This window comes from Nothoprocta perdicaria, unplaced genomic scaffold, assembly GCF_003342845.1.
Source record: "Nothoprocta perdicaria isolate Ctin4 unplaced genomic scaffold, notPer1 scaffold_313, whole genome shotgun sequence".
In the NCBI taxonomy this organism is placed as follows: domain Eukaryota; kingdom Metazoa; phylum Chordata; class Aves; order Tinamiformes; family Tinamidae; genus Nothoprocta; species Nothoprocta perdicaria.
This window is the reverse complement of record NW_020455548.1, coordinates 731,464-751,908: the sequence shown is the minus strand read 5'-3', so window position 1 is coordinate 751,908 and position 20,445 is coordinate 731,464. Positions and strand designations below refer to the sequence as shown.

General features: G+C 50.5%; 1 protein-coding gene across 1 annotated transcript in view; it reads right to left on the bottom strand.

Annotated features, from left to right (window-relative positions):
- Positions 1–526: 526 nt before the first annotated feature.
- The window catches only part of FRAS1 (Fraser extracellular matrix complex subunit 1), a 96,239-nt gene continuing 76,320 nt past the window's right edge, over positions 527–20,445 (bottom strand). The window contains exons 47-73 of the mRNA XM_026042767.1: positions 19,898–20,022; positions 19,631–19,771; positions 18,483–18,710; positions 18,113–18,226; positions 17,135–17,285; positions 16,439–16,598; positions 15,636–15,798; positions 14,817–15,063; positions 14,034–14,378; positions 13,558–13,718; positions 12,739–12,886; positions 11,656–11,861; positions 11,068–11,224; positions 10,396–10,596; positions 9,189–9,376; positions 8,727–9,002; positions 8,348–8,580; positions 7,802–7,962; positions 7,158–7,372; positions 5,850–6,000; positions 5,255–5,362; positions 4,510–4,669; positions 3,649–3,765; positions 3,184–3,350; positions 2,613–2,818; positions 1,642–1,788; positions 527–1,127 (exon numbers count right to left, since the gene is read on the bottom strand). Coding sequence (XP_025898552.1) covers positions 546–1,127; positions 1,642–1,788; positions 2,613–2,818; positions 3,184–3,350; positions 3,649–3,765; positions 4,510–4,669; positions 5,255–5,362; positions 5,850–6,000; positions 7,158–7,372; positions 7,802–7,962; positions 8,348–8,580; positions 8,727–9,002; positions 9,189–9,376; positions 10,396–10,596; positions 11,068–11,224; positions 11,656–11,861; positions 12,739–12,886; positions 13,558–13,718; positions 14,034–14,378; positions 14,817–15,063; positions 15,636–15,798; positions 16,439–16,598; positions 17,135–17,285; positions 18,113–18,226; positions 18,483–18,710; positions 19,631–19,771; positions 19,898–20,022 — 5,258 coding nt within the window. The 3' untranslated portion in view covers positions 527–545. The remainder of the gene's footprint in view (positions 1,128–1,641; positions 1,789–2,612; positions 2,819–3,183; positions 3,351–3,648; positions 3,766–4,509; positions 4,670–5,254; positions 5,363–5,849; positions 6,001–7,157; positions 7,373–7,801; positions 7,963–8,347; positions 8,581–8,726; positions 9,003–9,188; positions 9,377–10,395; positions 10,597–11,067; positions 11,225–11,655; positions 11,862–12,738; positions 12,887–13,557; positions 13,719–14,033; positions 14,379–14,816; positions 15,064–15,635; positions 15,799–16,438; positions 16,599–17,134; positions 17,286–18,112; positions 18,227–18,482; positions 18,711–19,630; positions 19,772–19,897; positions 20,023–20,445) is intronic.

The following is a 20,445-nucleotide window of genomic DNA, read 5'->3' as shown; positions in this document are numbered from 1 at the left end:
CCGGTGCCGGAGCCGCCAGGACGGGGCGCACAAGGGGACGAGCGCGGCGAGGGCGGCGTCTGACAGACACTGTTGGGGCTGCACAGGGACAAGTCCCCCCGTGACACGAGCTCCGAGCAGCTCCCGTGCAGCCCAGCACTGCACTCGTGTCCCCGTGGGACCCGGCCCCAACGCTCTGGGGCACCGGGGCACCCGAGGCCCTGCACAGAGCTCTGCCCAGCTGCCCCGCTCCCCAGGGAGGTGTCTGCCTCCCTGCCCCAGCTTCTCAGAGGGGACCAAGCTCAGAGGAAGGAGCAGGGCAGAGACGCCCAGCGCCCGCCCTGCCCGGCTCCAGCAGCGCAGCCTGGCGCAATGAGAGCGAGCTCTGTCAGGAGCAGAAGGGTCAGGCCGTGCTCTCATAGTTATCATTTGCAGAGGGAGACAACCATTTTTATCAGATTTGTATAAAAAAAAAACAGCAGAGTTTTCTTCATCTTTTCCTCTTTTTTTTTTTTTTCCAATTTATAAAAAGCTTTTACAAAACAAAAGCGTGTTTTAACACCACATTAAACTTCTGTTCCATCGGGCACATTGTTGTTCACTTTGACTTCTAAGTTCACCTGCTTCACCTTCCCGCCTCTCACATGGGAGGCACCCCCACTTTCCCGCAGGATATTGATATTCCTCACAGTGCAGTATTGGCTGCTCATAGCCCTGGCTCCCTCAGGCAGCTCCACCTTGGTGTTCAGGGGATGCTCCTCCGCGATGCCGCTGGCAGCCTCCTTCCTCTTCCTCAGCCTCCCACACTTCCTGGCCAGGAAGCACATTCCCAAAAGCAGCAGCAGCAGCAGCAAGACGGCAGCGCACGCGCTCCCGAGGGAAGCGCCGCTCTGCAACAAGGAGGCTGCGACAGCCACTTCCTCCACCTCCAAGAGCAGCGACTTCATGTTGGTGCCGTTCTTGAGCTGGTCACCTTCGTTGTCATAGACCAAGGTGTCGTCCAGCAGCCGCCTCCCGTCGCTGTCGGCCAAGTCCCTGCGGCCACGTTTCCAGCTGCGAGTGAGCGATCGCTGAACGCGAGGCCCCGCTGCGCTCTCGGGGCCAATTACGTAGATGACTTGAAGGTACCACTGATGCCCAGCTTCCACCTGGAAGAATGAGAACATAGGGACATGTGAAATTTTACCGACATGTTTTAGATAAAGCTAAAGCTTTATCTAAACCAAGCTTTACCTTGGTTTAAGGTAAAGTTCGATAGAGTTGGTTGCACTTTCTGGAGCAGCTTTTTGGCTTGACCGATTATCAATACAAACACTCCCAATGCTTCCACAACACCTGCAATATTTATCACCCATCATGATGTTCACTCTTCCTGACTATCTTTGCCAGCTGTAAAAAATCCTTCAGAAAAAATAAGGAGATGCTTCTAAAGAGCTGCCTGTCTTCATGCTTTGAGAAGGTCCTTTTTCAAAACAGCTTAAAACCAGGGCAATTCTTCATCTCCATGTTCTGTACTGGAGAGTTTGCTGCTTATTCTAATTACATTAACATTTGTCCTTTCTGGGCAACGTCAGATCCCAGAGCCTATGTAATTCACAGACCATCTGGGGCAATGCAGACACCGGGGTTAATTTCTGGCTCCCCACATCCCGTGCCACCAACCTTGTAGAGAGCGTCCACCTTGAGGGTGAATCCGTCCACTCCAGGCATGCTGCTCACTGACTGAAACGCTGATAATTCTGAAGCAAAGTGGGCATCAAAAGGGACATCGTGGAAGTACTTGTCAGTCACTTCTGGTTGGTTTCGGTCCTGCAAGGCAGAGAGGCTTTGAGAGCAGCAACGCGCGCAACCAGCGACATGTCCGCAGCACGCGGACCTTCGGGGGGGCATCAGTGCCAGGACAAAGCAGAGCGCCCCTCAAGCCAAAGACACCCTTCAAACACATCCTCTCCAGCCCAGAAACCCAGTCTGATGTCAACCCTAATGAATGTGGGATGCATTCCTAAGGGAAACCACAAGCCAGCTCCCCCCACACTACCCATTACTCCAACAGCCCAGGACAAAAGGTAGTGTAAGATGCCCTAGAAGGGCCTCAGTCACATGGGCATGCACATTCTCCCCTATCCCCCATATAGACACGTACATTTGTGGGCTACAGCACAGAAAATATTTACAACCTGTGGGAGTTGTAATCCCTGCATACTCACTGAGCACTAATCATTTCAATAGGAGGTTTGTTGAACCAAGCATGAGCAGAAAAGATTCACCATGAGCGTGTTCATGTCTGGCAGCCCTACGGGACTAAAGCCATTCGTGTCACTTCTGTCCCCAGGCGGTTGGTTGTGTGGCTGCCAGCGAGGACACTGGCACGTGCTAAGTTCTAAGCAGGTCATTAGAGCTAATGCGTCTTGGGAGCTAAGCACAGCTTTACACAAGGAAGAGGAATGTCTGAGGAAGTGAGAAATGAATCTGCTTTTCTATGCTGCCAGCATGGTTGTGCCCATGCCACGGTATCAACAGAAAAACAGGGAATTTTACAAGTCTGCTCCATCATTTCTTTTTTTCTTTTCCTCCACATCTCTTTATCCTTTAGACTAAGAAATACGCATGGGTAAGGACAGCCCAAATCTTACCAAGAGGAGAAATCTGTGCTTGAGGTGCTTGTTGGGCTGAATGCAGCCGTATTGGGGGCCCTCGTTATAGACACTTCCCGTGGGGTCAAAGAAAGGCACGTGCCCATCCTTGCCGGTACAAAGGTAGACCTTCTCCAGCTGTAGCTTGTAAGCAGCATTCAGGTTTTGTTCAGGGTGCCAGAGCACGCGGCCATACAGGATTTGACCTGAAGAAGTTGGGAGAAGACGGCTCAGCTGAAATTCTCCAAATGATATCAGGGAGGAGAAGAAATAAATTCAGCAGGAGAACTATTTCCAGGGTCAAACACATCAAGGAGAAATGGATCTTATTTTCGATAGGTTTTCATTTGCATGTGTAGATGACAGAATATTGTGGCAAAAACACAGTCCTGTTTTGTCTGCAGCTCATGTGAAACCGACCCATGTCAGCCTTAAAATGTTACAGGCTGCTGTAAAAGAGGCAAAACCAAACGGGCCTTTTGCCATTCTCTGTCTGTCACAGAAGCCAAGTGCCAAGTGAGGAAGACAGAAGCCTTAGATACAAGCGGCACAGGAAAGAAACAAATCCTACCTTTGGAAAAAGCCCCCTTGTAATCCATTTCTGCCACGGACAGTTCGGCTTTGGTGGGATCCATCAAAAACACTTTCTCGTTGTTACAGAGCTGAAACTCAGTGTTCAGGGAGTAGACAACAGGGACAGGGCGGTTTGTCTGCTGGAAGGCAATAGGGATCAAAAATCTAAAATGGGGACAAGAAGGGAAAAAGGAGAGACTGAGTGAGGGCTGCTCCAAAGTTACCCGCTGGGGAGCCGTACACTCCCTTGCCCTCTCCTCCCTCCCGCTTTATCCCGGGCAGCCCAGCAGCCCACACTCCCGCACGGGGCTGCAGGGCAGCCATGCCGACTGCTGGTCCTCACCCTGTCCCCTTGCCCAGGGAGGGCACAGGGCCCCGCGCAGCTGCTCTCGCCCGCAGGGGCTGCGGGGCCCCTTCCCTCTCGGCGCACACCGTGGCGCCGCGGGGCCGAGCGCCCTCTCACCGTTCAGGAGCGTGAGCTGTGCAGGCCGGGCGCTTGTCCCCGCGCTCCGTCCACGGCTGGGTGGGCTGCACGGTGCAGGGGATGAGGAAGATCGTGTACTCTCCAGAGTAGTCCTTCCTGCAAAGGGGCGGCAGGCACCGCGCTCACCCAATCCACTCCGCGCTCTGCACCCAGCTCCAGCGCTCACCCAAGCCCTGCCCTTTGGCAGCGAGCGCGAGCAGGGGAGACCGAGTGCAGAGCAGGACCTAGCCCGCACCAGTGTCCTCCATTTACCCCAGCACGTGCAAGAGGCTGCTATTTGGCGCACGGGCCTTAATTCGGCCTCTGCTTCTGCAGGGGCATACATGGAAAAAGGACTAAAGTAACAAAAAAGGCTGTGTTTCTTTCAGGTCAACCAAATCTCCCCAGTGTTTAACATAACCACTTCTACTGAGCACAGCACTAAAGATCACTAAAGTCACACAGAGGAAATTCTGTTTTAATTTGCAGACTGCAAAACAACTGTAGACATGGGGTCACCCCTGGAATCTACCGAGACACTGTTGCCATGCCTAGAAAAGGGCATTTTACAGGGTGGACTCATTTTTTTTTTCTACTTCTGCACTGGACTGAGGCTAAGGTGACATTCAGCTGCTGAAGGGCAGGGGCAACAAGGACCAAATGTCACCAGGCGCGATTCAGTAGAGCCACGTGTGCACAGACTGGTGGCAATTACCCCAGCAGCCCCAGCTACGCTGGGGAGCAGAGGAAGGGGCTGTGGGCAGGAAGGGGTCCTGCAGTGCTGCTGGCCAAGCTCTCCCCGCTCCCCTAGACCGAGGGTTGCAGGAAGGTCCCGCAGGCACGTGAACCTGCTCTGCTCACCTGTTATAGGAGCTGGTGGCTCTCCAGAGCTGGTAGGGTGAGTCAAAGGTCTGGGCGCTCCACAGCAGCTGCAGGTCAAACTCGATGCCTCCCAGGTGCTCTGGTGGCTTTAGGAAAGACTTCACATCTGGCAGGCTGTGGTGCTCCATTACAAAAAGCCCTGCCAGGAGGACAGGGGATCCCTCAGGGATTTGCCCTCGTGCTGCTCTGCACCTCCGTGCTGCTCCAATCACCTATTTAAAGCAGGAGTTGGGGCTCATGCATGGGAGAGGGCAGCAACGGGCATGCAGCTGGCCTGATCCTGCCCAGAATAACAGACCATAGTGAATTCAGTCCATATACGAGTTACTTGTTAGGTTAAGGCTCTGAATCTAGCAGGTAATGAAAATTATTAAACCCTAAGCAGCCAGGGGTCGTGAGGTGCTGAGCTAAGCATCTGGTTAAATTGTTAGATTAGGCATAAGCACGTTAGGAGGCTTGGTATTAGCATGAAATGTGCATATGCTCCTTCTTTGGAATGTAAGAGAGTTTGTCCTAACTGCACAACCAGAGCAATGAGCCACGGAACGAATCTACACCTTCGGTTTGCCACGCCAGCAAGCCAAGTGAGAAAGAGATTTGAACATAGGGGATGCTGGCATATGAGGTTCATGTATGAGCAGCAAGATGAACTCAAAGCACAAGGCCAACACTGCTGGCTATAAATCTAGGTGCTCCTTCTCTCCATCAGGACTTATACTCTTACCTCTGAACTTGGCCTGTGTCTTGAACTCGATCACCAGGCGGCCGTCCTCGCGGATGTAGATCCTGATGATCTGCAGGCGGGCCGAGAGCACGCTGTCCGTCTGAATGCCTGCACGTGCAGCAAGAACAGAGGAGAGCGGGCCCTAAAGCGAGCTCTGGGTGTCAGTCCCAGCACAGGAGAGGAGCCACACAGGGTTTTTAACAGATACGGGTTGCTACGGGAAGGAGGTCTCCCGATGAGGGTTGGGCGGCTGAGGGACATGACTGTAGCTCCCACAAGGGAATCGCTGGAAAGTGATGGAGATGAAACTCCAAATGTGCCAAAGGGAGCAGAGCGGCCTCCGCTTGGCCGTGGTGCATTAGGGGACATCACGGGCCTCTTCCTGCAGTGCTTTCTAGCACCTAGTGATCATTTGGACGAAAAGGGAGAGCCTGCAACAGCTCCCTTGCTAAGTATTCCCAACTGCTGCCTTATCTGGATTCAGTCTGCACACTATTTACTTTGAGCATGATCCATGCTCAGGACTGCAGCTAAAAACTAAGAAAATCAAGAATAAAATGACTTCCCCAGCCACCCACAAATACCTCACACCTACCTGTTCTCCAGAGAACAGTATCATAGAAGAAGGAGAACTCCATCTCGGTGTGATGCTCCAGAGATGCCCAGCCTCGCGGTGCCGTCACATAAACGTAGGACACGTAGAGCGGGACGTGCACCGTTAGGAAGGACTGAGCAGAGTCCCGCACCTGCCGGTACAGCCCCCAAGGGTGGTTACGCACGGGCTAGCGGGGAGACACTGGCTCACTCCTGCAGCACCCACCGTGCTCAGCTTCTGCTCTGGGAAGTCTCCTTGCTCCCGGTTTGCCGGCACTCCATGCCGTGTGTGCGCCTCCCAGGGTGGGCACAGAGTTAAGTCAGCCCTCCTGGTTCAGGTGCAACTTTCCCAAAGATGGAAGAAATCCAGAGCTGCACAGCTTGGAATCTGCTAAAAAGCGCCCGCATCTTTCTAGACCCACTAATACATGGGTGTAAATACAGGTCATGGGCATCAATGAAGACAGTCGCTCTGTGGCGCATTTAAAAAAAAAAAAAAGAAAAGAAAAAGCTATCACTGGATTTCTATTTGAAAAACTATCATGAGAAACTGTTTGGGAAAAAAAAGTGGGTTTGCAAATACAGAGTGCCCCTCACAGGCTACAAAATCCCTCCAAGAAGTCAGAGATGACCGTGTGAACTCTCTTGACCTTTGTGTGTAGGCACTTTGGACAATCATATGGTTTAAATGAGTGTATCTCTCTCCTAATGTTAAAGCGTGTTGTTATTAAAACCCAGAACAAATGGTGATGTGACCACAGTTTCACCTCTGAAACAAACAAAAACCCTTCTAATTCTAGTTATAACTACACCAACCAGACAAACAAACTAAATCTGGCTTGCTCAGAAGTGCCTCTAATAGCCTGTGCAACAGCAGAGTCTCATGCATGAATATGCCCCATTTCTAGTCTGCAGAAGGCAGCTCTACTCTGCTAGCCCCTCGCAGAGCCCAGAGAGATGCACTCCAGCCTGGTTGGTGCCAGCCTCCACGAGCCCAATTATGTAGATATTCAGTTCAAGTACCTACTCTGCATCTGTGCAGCCAACTAGAGCTATAAAAGGAAAGGCAAAGTCTTGTTCCATGCTGGCTCAAATTAAGAGAGATCATGCTGGGTGTAGCATTCTGCCTGGGAATTTACTGTATGAGTCTAACATGGGGAAGATATTCCGTGAGTGAGATTGCACATGTATAATCTGTCCATAAGAGGGCAGTGGGACATCCCAAAACAGGGAACCACGCACAGCAGCTTTGCCCGAGAATGGACAAGGACCTGGGTTAGGTGGAAGAGCTTCAGATACGTTATCTTACCTGGAAGTCAGCAGTGACAGAGCCTCCACAGATGTCTATTAACTCGGTCATGTCATAGTAAGCGTCAAAGGTCCAAATGCAGCTCTTGAGGTTGAGGTGTTTGTAGAGCTGGATCGTCTTTGGCTCTCTCACCGTGGGGTCAAACTGGTAAGGACGGTCATAACCAGGACCAAGGACGATACTATCCTGAGTAACTTCATCCAGGAATCCTGCCTCTGGGATCAAGAGATATCAGGGAATTTAATCAGTCTGGATTTTCAACAGCCTGAAGCTGTCTTCACTCTCAAATCTGGTCAGTGCCTTTTATTGTACTAGGGCTTAATGGCTCCTAGAGGTCAAACTGGGCACATACCAGTCTTTATGAGTAAAAATGTTACAGGAATGGGGCAGCAAACACACATGGATCTATTCATTACAGGTTAAACTTAAAAAAAATGCAAGACAACTTGGGTCTACAATGAACAGGGTGAGGTAAAACAGTCCCTGTCTACTGTGAGGAAACTCTGCTTAGTTAGTAGAGGAAAATGATTTTTTTTTTAATGTAATATCAAAAGTGCCCAGAGGAAGACAGACACCTCTGCATTTCTTCTCTGGCTTCTCCAAACCTCCAAATTCAGTGAGCAATAGTAGGCTTTAAAGATTACCTGAGATGCCTTTAAGGTCCCTGATGGTGACCAGGTTTGAGCAGACATGCTGGTGCCTGTAGATAGACTCGGAGAGCAGGAAATGCAGATTGTGCAGCGGTAGGGTGGAGATGAGGGGCAGCATGCCATCCTGATGAGGAATCTGCACTGAGATGTGGATCCTGGAACACAGGATAAGGGCAGATAAGAGGGCAGAAAAAGAAGACCTGGCAGGTACAAGAGCCTCATACCCCACCACATGCCACAAGGAAGCAGGGCAGGGACATGGGCAGGGGAATAGATGGTCTGGTATTGAGTCACAGCTGGATTTCCTTGCCTATGTATCTGCTCCTCAAACCACTTCTCCAACTGCCTGGTTGTTTCCTGCGAGGATGAGCAACCCTGGGGTGGAGTGGGGTGAGAGGCAGTGAGCGCGAGCGCGGCCCTGACCACCCTGTGTGGAGGGATGTGGTTTCGGACGTGCACTCTCCTCACCACCCGGGCCAGCTCTGTAATCCCTAGGGGCTCCAGGGAGGACCGCGCGTGCGCCCTGCTCCCAGCTCATACCTATTGGGATGTTCCTTGTGTTTGACGTCCAGGTACTTCAGAGTGGCAATGAACGACTGTGCCTGGAAACCTCGGGCTGTTCCCGCTACCACTGGGGTGTGACAGATGGCACTGTCTGTCCCTATGGTAACTATGTTGCTTCTGAGGGGGGTCCCCACATGGCCAGCCTTGTCCACTGCCTTGGCCACACAGCGCACGTGGAACCGCCGGCTGAAATAAATGCTGTCCAGCACCTGCAGGCAATGAGGAGAGACAAACACAGATGGGGGTCACCAGCACCTTCACAGTGACATCCAATGCTCTCCCACAAAGCTCCCTGAGCTGCCCCAAGCCCTCATGTGCTCTTGTAACCTCTCCACGCCAGGCTGTAATCACTTACCATATGGTTGACGCTCGTGAACGGTGTGTTGTCAGTGATGGTTTCAAAGGGTGACCTGGCCCCGTTGCTGTCTGTAGGGGCTGCTACCTCCCAGCTGAACTGGACTGACGACTGATTGATGCCAGCCTCGCTGCAGCGTTCCTTCATGACCGCGTACTTGGGGAAGCGCGGGTCACACGGAGTGACGCAGATGAGCGGATAGCCTGGGGAAGGGGATTTCTTAGCACCCTCTTTGGTCGCTCCTTCCACATTGTCATAGTCAGCCAGGGTGACGACCTGCAAGGATGCGGGACAACAGTGTTCGATGGGGGTCAGGGAAAGAGCCGCAAAGGCAACTCTTCCTCCCACACGCTCCCAGCCTGCCACAATACTGCACCTCGAAACTGCATTTCAGAAACCTCACTGGGGTTTTCAGTCTGTACTCAAAGGCCTAAATCACAGTCACAGCAACAGGGAACTTACCACAGGAGGTGCCGGAAGAATCAGGCTCCCCGTTGCTTCCTGATCCAAAATAGTCACTATTGCAGTGCTGGTATCTCCGAGAACAGCGTCCACTGGGTCATCTGGGCCCAGCACCAGTGAGAAAGACTCATGCCATTCCCGGTCATCATTGGACATGATCTCCACCTTAAAGATGATGTGGTTCATACCTGTCAGTGTGTGTAAGAGAAACAGAAAGAACTCAATTCATCACACTGACAAACCAGACACTGCTCTAAAGCTGCCACTGAATACTGAGCAGCTTGGCTAGGTCGTGACCACAGAAAAATTATGATAAAGTATGCATTATGATTTTTATTTCCATTAATTTCCACTAATAATTAACCTCCGCTTCCTCATAGGAATCTACTCTATACATAAAACTCCAGCTATGACAACTAATTCGACTGATTGGGTAATAGATTTACTAGCAGGTGCGCCATCACAGGCTTAACAATGCCTGATTTATATTAGCTGTCTGTAATAAAAATCTGCAGTCCAAATTATGTCCTGCTGTGAGCATCTCTGCTCTGACTCTCAGGCCAGTATGCAGAGCTCCTTGGTGAGGGCTTCTGAGTCTCAGTGACGTGGTCTGAGCCACCTTACAGGATCCTGAAACAATCTCCGATGACGATGATGATGTTCCCTGTGGACCGCTTTACCTAGCAGACACTAGTGCTTCTTCCTCTGTTCTTATCATCCTTCTTGTAATAGCTCAGCTCTTTCATATCACAAAATTATAGCTGTAGCCAAGTGCAGGGCTGTAGCCCAGGGGAGTCACATTAACTTTAAAGATGAGCACATGGTGGGTAGCCTTATGTAGTATATTTAAAATATATTACTAAGAATCTCCTCCAAAAAACACTCTGAAGGAAGAAAAGAAAGGCTCTTCTCATCCAGGACAGGCATTGTAAAGGGATGAACTGTGGTACCCAAGAGAAAACATGGCAAGATTTGGGATGGCCTTCCAGCCTTTTCAAGGGACATGAACCCCTGTGAGCAGCCTCCACCGTCTTTCTTTAGCCTTAGACAATGACAGCCTGCTCAGCCACTCCATGAGGAGCAGTCAGACCTCACACAAAAAATGGTCTTGTCTGAATCTCCTGCATATTTCTCCTTGTTGTTTCCTTTCCCACATGCGAAGAACATCACATCACCGCCTCGAACCTCCCCTCTAGGGATCCTTTACCTGGGCTGAACTTGAGCACTTGACTCCTGGGGTAGTAATCCACTCCCGCCTGAGCTGAGCCATCACGGGTGCTGCAGCGGACTTTGGAGGTCCTGTTCTGATCCCCTCTCCGAACCACCTTGATATTTAAAACTGCAACACCTTCTGGGCCGGGTGGTTCCCGCACTTGGTATGAAGTTTCTTCAAACTCAATGGTGGGTGCTAAAGAAGCAGCAGTGAAGAAAAAGCCCCAGGTTGACACCATAGCTCATTGCTTACAGCTGGAAGTATACTGTCCTCCAGAAGCTACTGTTCCCCTTCCTCCCCACAGCTCTCTCCAGGTTGTGGCCAAAGGGAACACAACAGTCCCCAGAGGAGGCACAGCAGCTCCCTGTGTGACTGCACTGCTAGGGAGATGGGACAAATGAGTGCATGCAAGCCCTGTTTATTCAATGTCTTCTGCAACATCAGTACACAAAGTGCCCCCCCGATGACCACGTGATGGTCCTGCTCATAAACCAGGGGGTCTGCAGCACACAGGTAAGTATTTCTGTGAGAATGAATCCAAAGTTGTTCATACAACTGAAGACATTTCTTTTGCACTGAATTAAACTGTCTATAGGACTGTGCTGACTATTTGGTACTACATCCTGCACTGCAGCTCCTACATCTGTTTTGCGCCTCCTCACTTACCATCTTCATCATTGGTGACAGTTACAGTTGCCATAGCCATCTTTCCAATCCTAGCTCCACTCCAATGGTTTCCAAGTGGGCTACCAAGATGGACCTGGAACTGCTCTTCTGGTTCAAAGGCAGAGTCATCGCTGATGTAAACTGTGCAGTTCTTCACCTAGCACGAAAGAGAAAGCAGGAAACGTTCATAAATCTCGTGAACCCATTAAAAGACCGGACTGCTTCCTCACCATCTGAGTACTGCCAACCCTGGAAGATGTACTCTTCTATTTTTAAAGCTATTTCCTCTGGTGGGAAAATCAGCACAATTACATGATGAGACACAGCAGTGAAGAAGACATCTACCTCCACAAATCAACAGCTCCCTGCTACAACACTCCTTAGTCCTACTGACATAGAGGATTTTTTTAAAAAAAATGTTTTAACCAGCCTCATCACAAACAAAGACTCCCTCCGGAGGCTTGTCATATATCCAGAGCCAGAGGACTTGTGATTTAAAGCCTTTATGGAACGAGCTCTGGAGAGAGGCAATGAGGAGGTCTCCCATCCACGGCTCTTCTTTCTCCGTATCAGATGGGTTCAACTCACCTTCTCCCCTTTCAGAAAGGTGATGCGGGACTCCTCTGCATCTCTCCTCTCTGCAAAGTCCTCCACGACCTCTGCTGTCTGGCTCTGGGTGTAGCACCTGACAGAAGACTCATAGCTGAGGTCCCCCACACGGAAGATAGGGATGTGCAGGGCACCCTCCTTCTCCTTCACTGTGTACACATCCTTGCTGAACTGCATACTGGGCACTGCAGGAGGCAAGAAGAGTTAAGCAGTGATGAGTTCCCATGAGAGAGACAAGCTAATGGAGGCATGTAAACTCTTGGAAAATGGTTGCATGGAGTTTGACAGCTGGAGAATGAAATGACCTCTTCATTGTGCCTTGGGAAAGGATTTAGCTTTAAAAAAAACAGGGGCCTTTATTATCATTAGCCCTCCATGGATAACAGGACTCACAGACCCTGCTGTCCCTCAGAAAGGACATGGTATTTGTCTTAATCACCTACTCCAAAGGCTGCTGAAACTCATTTCTGCGCTAACATTTCAGTGCTGCTCCAGTGTGCTGGAAAACAAGACCGCCTGGAAGCGTGGGGTGGCGAGTTTGTGAGGCATGTCAGGAAGGGATTATGTGAGTACCGAAATAGGTGCTTGGTCCCAAAGCATTATGCCACTGTCCGTGGACAGGCATAAAATAAGTGGTTTGCAGCAAGGAAGACACACTGCAACAGCAGATGAAAAGGCAGAAGTGGCTACATTCTACTACAGAGTTAGATTATGCAGGTGGTCTGCTCCCCAGGCAAGCAAATATGAGAGAAATTAAAACATACGGGACAGGAAACCTACTCCGAAACATTCTCACATGGTAGGGGAGAATCCAGCCCATGGGGAGCATGAGGGAGGGCTGAGCTCTAAGCAGAGGAGACAGCCTGCCTAAAAGCGAGGGGATCCTACTGGATAATTCACTGTGCAAAGACTCGGTGCTCTTGTGGACAATGATGCATGGCAAGATCAGGGTAGCCAAACAGAACAAGAAGATCAAGGGTAACTTCACTTGGACAAGTCTCCTGAAGAAATGTAGAAGGTGAGGCTAGGATGGACCAGAGAGAGGTGCCATAGAGAGCTTACCATCTTGGAAGATGTCATTAATGGCCACTATTGCTTGGAAAGGCTCTGTCAGCTCAGCCCCATGGGGTGAGCTGAGATATACAACAAATGTTTCCAGCCCTTCTATCACCGGATCCTGAGCATCATCCAGGATTGTCAGAGTGCAGGACTGAAAGGAAAGCAAAAACCCCACATTTAGAAATGCAACCTTCAAACCCACATTCAAACCCACATTTAGAAACTCAGCCTTCTGTGATCCCTGGCACTCACATTTGGATATCCCATTCAGGCCTTTTCTACTTTCATTAACCAATGATTGCTCTTCTGGAAATAACATTCCAGATCACCAGGCACATCACTCAGGGAACGGGCAGCCCCCTTTACCCTGGGAGAGATGTTCTCAGCGGGTCCAGCTGGAGCACTGCGCTGATGCGCATCTCTGCCTCTCAGATTCATTAACACTACCCACACAGCACCCTAGTGCTTCCCCTCCTTTAAGGCTGTTACAAGCAGCAGTGCCTGGCATACAGTAAGCACGTATTAATCCTCAGCTTCACTTTATGCACCCTCTCCTCATATATCATTCCCCATCCCCATCTCTCATGTTTAGGAATGCAGAAAGACCATTAAATGCACAGGTGGTGTGAGATACCTAAACATGGAGCAGAAGCCAAGACTTCACTGCTATACCAGCTGTTAAAAATCCACTGTCCCAGTCTCTTGATGCTGGAACCATGTCTTTCAAGATCTGCTATCAACCATTTAATCCACGCTGAGCTGTGTCATCAGTCTGGGTCATCAAACCAAGCAGACCCATCATCAACCAAAGGTGCTTCTTACCTCTTGTGTCCTGCCTGGTCTGAACTCTATTTTCCTGGAGCTGGGGACATAGTCGGTTCCAGGGCTCGCAGACGGAGGGTCTGAGGTCCGAGTGGCACACCACACAGAGACAGGGGTGGACAGATCAGGTCCCTGCCGGAGGACTGGAATTTCAATGTTTCCTGCATCACCAGTTACACACAAGAGAACCAAGATCAGAAGGCAGCCAGACACCACAAAACTACCTCCTCTCCCTTTGCTTGGCCCCTCTCCCTTTGTCACCACCCCTGCACTGAGCACGGATCATTGCAGAGAACAACCTCCGGCCCTCCCTCGGGGGCACAACAAAGAGCATCAACCTGCCAGGAATCTTTTATGCCACACTGCAGTGCCCCAGACTGCTCTTCCTGATGCCCCATGCTGCTGAAAAGCCATGTGCACAGGCAGCCCGCTCAACACTGAGCAGCGGCCCCCGGGGGAGCCCCGCTGCTTTTCACCTGCCGCCTCGCTCACGGTGAAAGAGGCATTTCCCAGGAACACGGTGGAGGCGTCGTTGGGACCAGCGATGAAGACGCTGGCTGAAGCCAGGCTTCCAACGCGGGCGTTGTCGGAAGCATCAGTCAGTACGATCTCAAATTCCTCCTCCTCTTCGTATTCGCTGTCGTCGATCAGCGTGACGTCGCATGTTGCCACGGTGACACCTGGCCCCAAAACAACGCGGCTGTCGTCTGTCATCCCTCGGGACTTGAAGTCGGAGCCAGACTCCAGCATATAGAGGCTACTTCCCTTGGCTGATTTGGGGACCGTGTAACATATGGCAGACACAGTGCTGCTGGTGTCCCCTAAAATGAAACAGAAAAACATGTAACTCTATGCAAATTCTTTTACTTCATTTGCCAGACTATATTACATTAACATTATTAAGTTAGACATTATTCATTTAAATAATGAAAAGAAATATTTTTTACTATCCTACCCATGTGTTCAAAGAACGCAGGATACATTTAATCCTAACCACTTCTGTTACCTATAAAGTACAGAATTAAAAGTCAAGCTCTAAGCAGCCGCAAGCACTTCTCAGGACACTGGCAAGTCCTGTGCTTGTCACCTGTCACCTTCCTGGCGGCTACAGTCTCCAGGACTTCCCACCCACCCTCTGCAGCTGGGCACAGGCTCAGCACATCATCCCCAAGGTGCTCAGTGCTTGTGGAGTCGCTTTCCTTCCCATGCCGCAGAGCCCCGCGGGAGCGGAGACGGTTGCTGCGTGTGGCTCGACCCACCTTTCCTTTCAACAGGAGCGGACAGAAGGCCGGCGCTCTCGCTCACGTGGTACACCTTCCTGTCGAACTGCAGCGTGGGCTCGTCCTCGGCGTCCCTGATGAAGACCGTGGCCCGGGTGATGCTCCCCAGCAAGGCGTAGGTGGCCATGCTGAGCTCCACGGTAAAGCTCTCCGTGCTCTCAAAGACGTCGTCGTCATTAATGACAATGGTGCAGGCCTTGGTGTCCTCCCGCTCCTCAAACTGCACCTGGGAAGTGGAAAGCAGCGCTGTCACCGGCAAACTGCGCTTTCTGGATCTGAATTTTTTGTCCTTCCTGCCTCCCTTCCCCTCCACATCCTGCGCAGGGAGCAGTGTCAAACAAAAACTCAAGCCCAGGATAAAGGACAATTGACAATGGAAGGCAACAGCTGCAGTGGCTGGGCCTCTACCCCTCCTCATTTCAGTTATGCTTTCAGCCTTCCGCGGGGCTCTGGGAGGCAATCCTACCTAGGCAAGCCTGCAACGCTATCAAAACAAGTCTATTAAAGTATTACCCAAAGGGAATCTGGCAATATTAAATCTTGATTAAAAAAAAAAAAAAAAAAGAAAAAGGATTCTTCCTGAAAGAAATAAAACAGTCTTTTGGAAATTAAATATCTATTAAGGGTGACTCTAATGGAAGAAATGTCTGGGGATGGATTAAAAACCTGGTAAATACTTGTGCCACTTCCACCTGCCGCTAGTTTCCCCGTGGGCTCTGCCCTCCCGGCTCCGCCGTCGCTCCAGCCTCGCAGGCAGGTGCCCAGCAGCCCTGGCTGCTCGCAGCGTTCCCGACCCACCTGGCCTGCGTACTCCACGTAGTCCTGCTCGCCGGGCTGGGAGCCGGCGCCGGAGGCGGCCGTGCCGCGCTCGGTGCGGCACAGCACGATGGCGTACTGGTGGAGGTTCCCCACGCGCCGTATGGGGACGCTCACGGAGCCTGCGCTCTCGCTGACGTTGTAGCTGGAAACACATTAAAGCCACACGAACACCAGGCACTGCTTAGCGGACCATGTCACCAGCTGATGGCACTGACATGTTACAGGGAATGTAAGGGTTATGACCTTCACTCTGGGGAGCAAACTCCATGTGTTAATACTAATACTGATCTCAAGCTGATTGATGTCTCTACAGAAGGCCCAGGGGACACTGGGCCAAGACACAACGACAGTCTGACACTGATAACCAAGACACAAAAGGTAGTCTCCAAACCAGGGACTTGAGCAGATGTCAGCTACTCGGCAAACCTGCTCCGCGGTTTAACCCAGCAGACACTTCTCCTCACTCACACGCGCATGAATTCCCTCTTCCATAGTGGCTGCTAACGGCCCTTCCACAGTTCTAGAAGTCAACAGTGGGACTGGCGCATGTCCCACAGCAGTGAGACCTCAGGTCTGACAGTGTGAAACAGCCATAAACGATGGTGACTGTCCAAGAAACATCATTGCATGCTGCAAGTCCACCACATATGGACTGGACTACAGAGCTCATGGACTCATGGACTACAGACTCATGGACCACATATGGACTACAGAGTCAACCTGCCTTGCTCTGAGTCACAGCCCATCTGTCTGAAGGATACCGTGAACCCCACGGCACTTACCTGGTTTGTGTAAAGCTGATGAGAGACCACCGGACATGGAAGACATTGCCACTGACCACATTGGGCTTGCTGTCCTTCACTAGGAACTGAAAGCTGTCCATGGTCTCCTGAACCTTCTCGTCGTGCATCACGTACCGAACGAGGCCATGGTTCACATCCTCTGTTAGGAGATGTCCAATGAGTTAACCCAGAAATTCAGCTCCAGTTTTAGAGATAAGTGTTGCACATGCAGGCATGCAAATAGCTGCACAGTATGGGTCCTGTACATGCCCTTTATGCTGCTGGAGCTTTCCTAGTTACCATGGTCTTCTCTGTGACAGAAGCCAGCCTACAAGCTGTGCCAGATTACTCCTTTAACCACTCTTCAGCTGTAATGCCTCATACTTAAAGTAAACTTGAAGTAGCTCTGGTCAAATATATGGAAGCACATATTTCAGCACTGGCCCATAAACTCTTATAAACTCCATTTCCCTGCTGAGATGTTTAGAACTCTCTCTTTTTCTGTAGTGTAAAGTAATTTTCCTAAGCTCCACACCCCAAGTAATAGGTCTCTTTCCTTCTTTTTAGATTCACTTACTGAGGCCAAGGGAAGCCAGGCTTGTTGGCAAAGGCCTCATGAGACAGGACAAGACACAAGCTATCCCAATAAACTTGGGCAACCAAAGGGAAAAAGTAAATGCAGCCCAGTTTCCATACCCTGAGTGAAGGTGGTCACAACTGTCCCGGGTTGCAGCTTGCTGTCCAAATAACCATGTCTGGGACCGCTTGTTATCTCATAGATGAGTTGTTTGTCATCTGTGTCAGGATCTGTTGTCAGTAATTCCTTCTTAGTGATGACATTGGTTGCCTGGATTAAAGCCAAAGCGACGGAGTCAACTCTGGAGATCCATCAGTGCAAGTGTGACTGCCTGCCCATCCAAACAGCCCAACCATCCACCATCCCTCTATCAAACAGAGCTCCATGAGAGAAAAGCTCAGGATGCAGTTTAAGAGTACTGGCCATAAAGAGTAGCCTTGAACAAAGAGAGGCTGTAGAGCTCTAGTCATGTCCCACATGATACTTGACAGCACAGGGAGGATTAAAATTCTGCCTCTTTTTTTTATAAATATATTTTTTAAATAATTATGGCTCAAGCAAAAGCAATTTTAGAACAAGCTGCCAAGCCCTGTCTAGCTAAGACTAAAAGTTAACACAAACCTTCTGGTTTCACCTGGAAACCACCCCTCCACAAACAGGCTGATGTCCAGTCAAGGCCGGCCTTGGCCAAAAACATTTGCAGATAGCCTCAAGTTTAAGGGTTTTCCATTTTGCTCTGCTTTAGTGAGACTTTATTAATCCTCTTTCAACAACCTCATCTAGATATGCTTCAGTTTTGCCACATTTTGCTTTCTATTTCAAAAGAAAACACTTCTGCCAGGGTGGGGAAATAGACAGCGAGTGTTAAACTGCCTGAGGCTACAGAAATGTCTTCTCCTACATGTCATGCAGCCTGGTTTAGGTAATGCGGCTGCAGCTCATGTGTACCTGCAAATCCCAGCCTGTTTCAAGCCACTCCATGAGCACGGAGCAGCACCTGCTTTCTGCCAAAACAGTAACAACGCTGGATTCATCTGTGAACCCCCTTCTGAAACAGCCCGAGCAACAACCTACGCCAAACCCAGGCCGCCGTTCACCTTGCCGTCCGTGTGCTCCAGCCACTGCAAGCCCAGGTTGGTGATGACCCTGGGCGTCCCATCATCTACAGGGAGAATGTCCACCTTGAAGCGCTGCGGTGTTCCTGTCACAATCTGAAAAACGCTCAGAGTTATGAATGATAATTTGGCAATCAAAGCTCTGGCTACTGTATTATCAGTCTGGCTCCCTCAGCTTCTTTGGAGGCAAGTTTGCACATGCAAAGGGAAAGCAGGGACATCAGTGAACAAATTTATGGTGGCCTGTAAATAAGAATACTCAGTCCTTTTCTTCGGTGCAGTGACAGCAGCTGACCATCCTCTGAGAGAAAGCTATGGAAAACCTTCCTCACTTCCCTCCTCCTTCCCTTACCTCCTTCCCCTCGTTTTCCACAACGAAGAAGGGATTGGTTCCATCAGACACAGTGAAAGTGAAGCGATCCTTCAGGGAGTTGCTACCATCGTGACTGTAGCTGATGCGGTTCTGGTAGACGTCCTCCATCGTGAAGGTGGTGGCTGGGTGGTAACGCTGTCCGTTGACAGTGCGCTCAATGAGGCCGTGCCGGGGTGGCTGCACAACTGTGAACGTGATTGATTCAGCCTGCATCAAGGAAACAGGTTGGCAAAGGTGAGGATGCGTCCCCAGCACATGGACAGGCAGGTCACTCTAGCTTGAAAGGCCTGGAGAGGCACCCTATGCACCCAGCCAGCCTGCCCAGTTCAGCAGGGCCAGCCAGGGCTGAAGGACAACACTGCACACTGAAACAGTTCACCCTGAACCCCGACACTGCCCCATCCCTCTCCCAGCATAAAAAGAATACAATTAGGGAGAGCTAGGCTAGACACCTCAGACCAAACTATTGCTTTGGCTGCTCTGCGATAGCTCTGCTGCTCTGTGACAACCCCTCAGACACAAGAGCAGTCGCTCCTCCTGCAGCCCTTCTAAGCAACTGCTCCCCTGCTCACTTTAGCACAGGGTGACACATAAGCAAAGCTGCTCCATGAGGCAGTGGAACTCTTTGCTGTGGCTCAGAGCAGCAACAGTTCCTCTGCTCTAAAGAAGCTGCAGCCCAATGAGGCAGAGCCAGCAGGGCAGTGCTGAACCTCCCGTCAGACACCGAGCGAGGAGCAGGAAATGCCATTTTCATCCGTGCCAGGCACAAGTTCAGAGCTACATGTGTCAAGCCCACAATGTTCAGAAGGAGGTGAGGACAGGGCAAGGACTAGCTCTGATCACAGCAACGTCTCCATATTTTTCATGCGGACTTTTTGTTGTTTACGTGTCCAAGAGACGCTCCAGACGAAGTATACATTTCTCCAGCCAAGATTTTGCTTTGTTCAAACACTCGTTTATCTATTTATATACAAACGGGGCCTCCCATAAGCTGTTTGTTTGAAGTTGTGATCAGACAGGGTGTGAGCAGGGAGGGAAAACACTCATTATAATCTTTCTCTTTGAACACAAGCCCATTTTTTTTCTGATAGCCTACATGTGCAGCAGAACAGGGAGTCCTGCCTTACCTCTGTGTCAGCATCTGTTGCTTTAAGCTCAAACTCTGTGATCGTTTTTCTCACACCTTCTTGAACTCGCATCCCAGGGCTCTGTACCACAGGCAGGGAATCGTCCACAGGGTTAATGGTGATGTTGAATGTCTGGCTCACCTGGAAGAGAAGGAAAAGGAACATCTGGGCCTCAAAAGCATACAGGAGGAAACACAGGCTCCCATCACATGTTACAGAACCAAGAGCCTGCTCTGACTTCGGCAAAAGACCCATCCTGGCCCCTACCTCGTCCGTTCCATCCGATACAGAAAACGTGAACGCGTCGGCATGCTTCTCCGCGTCGCTGGTGTGCACGTACTGGATGCTGCGAGAGGCCAGGTCTGCCTGGCTGAAAGAACTAATTCTTGTCCCTAGAAAAAGAAGAATAAAGGAAAATGTGCAGCAGAAACCCACGTGGGCTGTGCGGTGGGGCAGACCCTCGGGAGGGAGAGTGTGGGATCCTGACCACTGCTTGCCCTCCCTCTCCTAGCAAGCCAGCACAGACAGTAGCCCAAACCCCACGTCCAACACAGAGTTATAGGAACACCTTTACAGGCGTTAGGAGCAACATGGTCACAGAAAGGTTCCCAAAAAGTTTTTTCAAAAGCACTCTGTCCTCTAACTATCATCGGAACGTTTGACGGTTTTACTGCTTTTAACAAGAAAAAAAAAACGGGAAAAAAATCGTTTCCACTAGTTTATTATGGCAAATGGCTACTATCAAGTAGTGGCCACACTAAAATAAGTACAGGCAACTGGTATAAATAAATGACCCTAAAATTAATAATTCACCA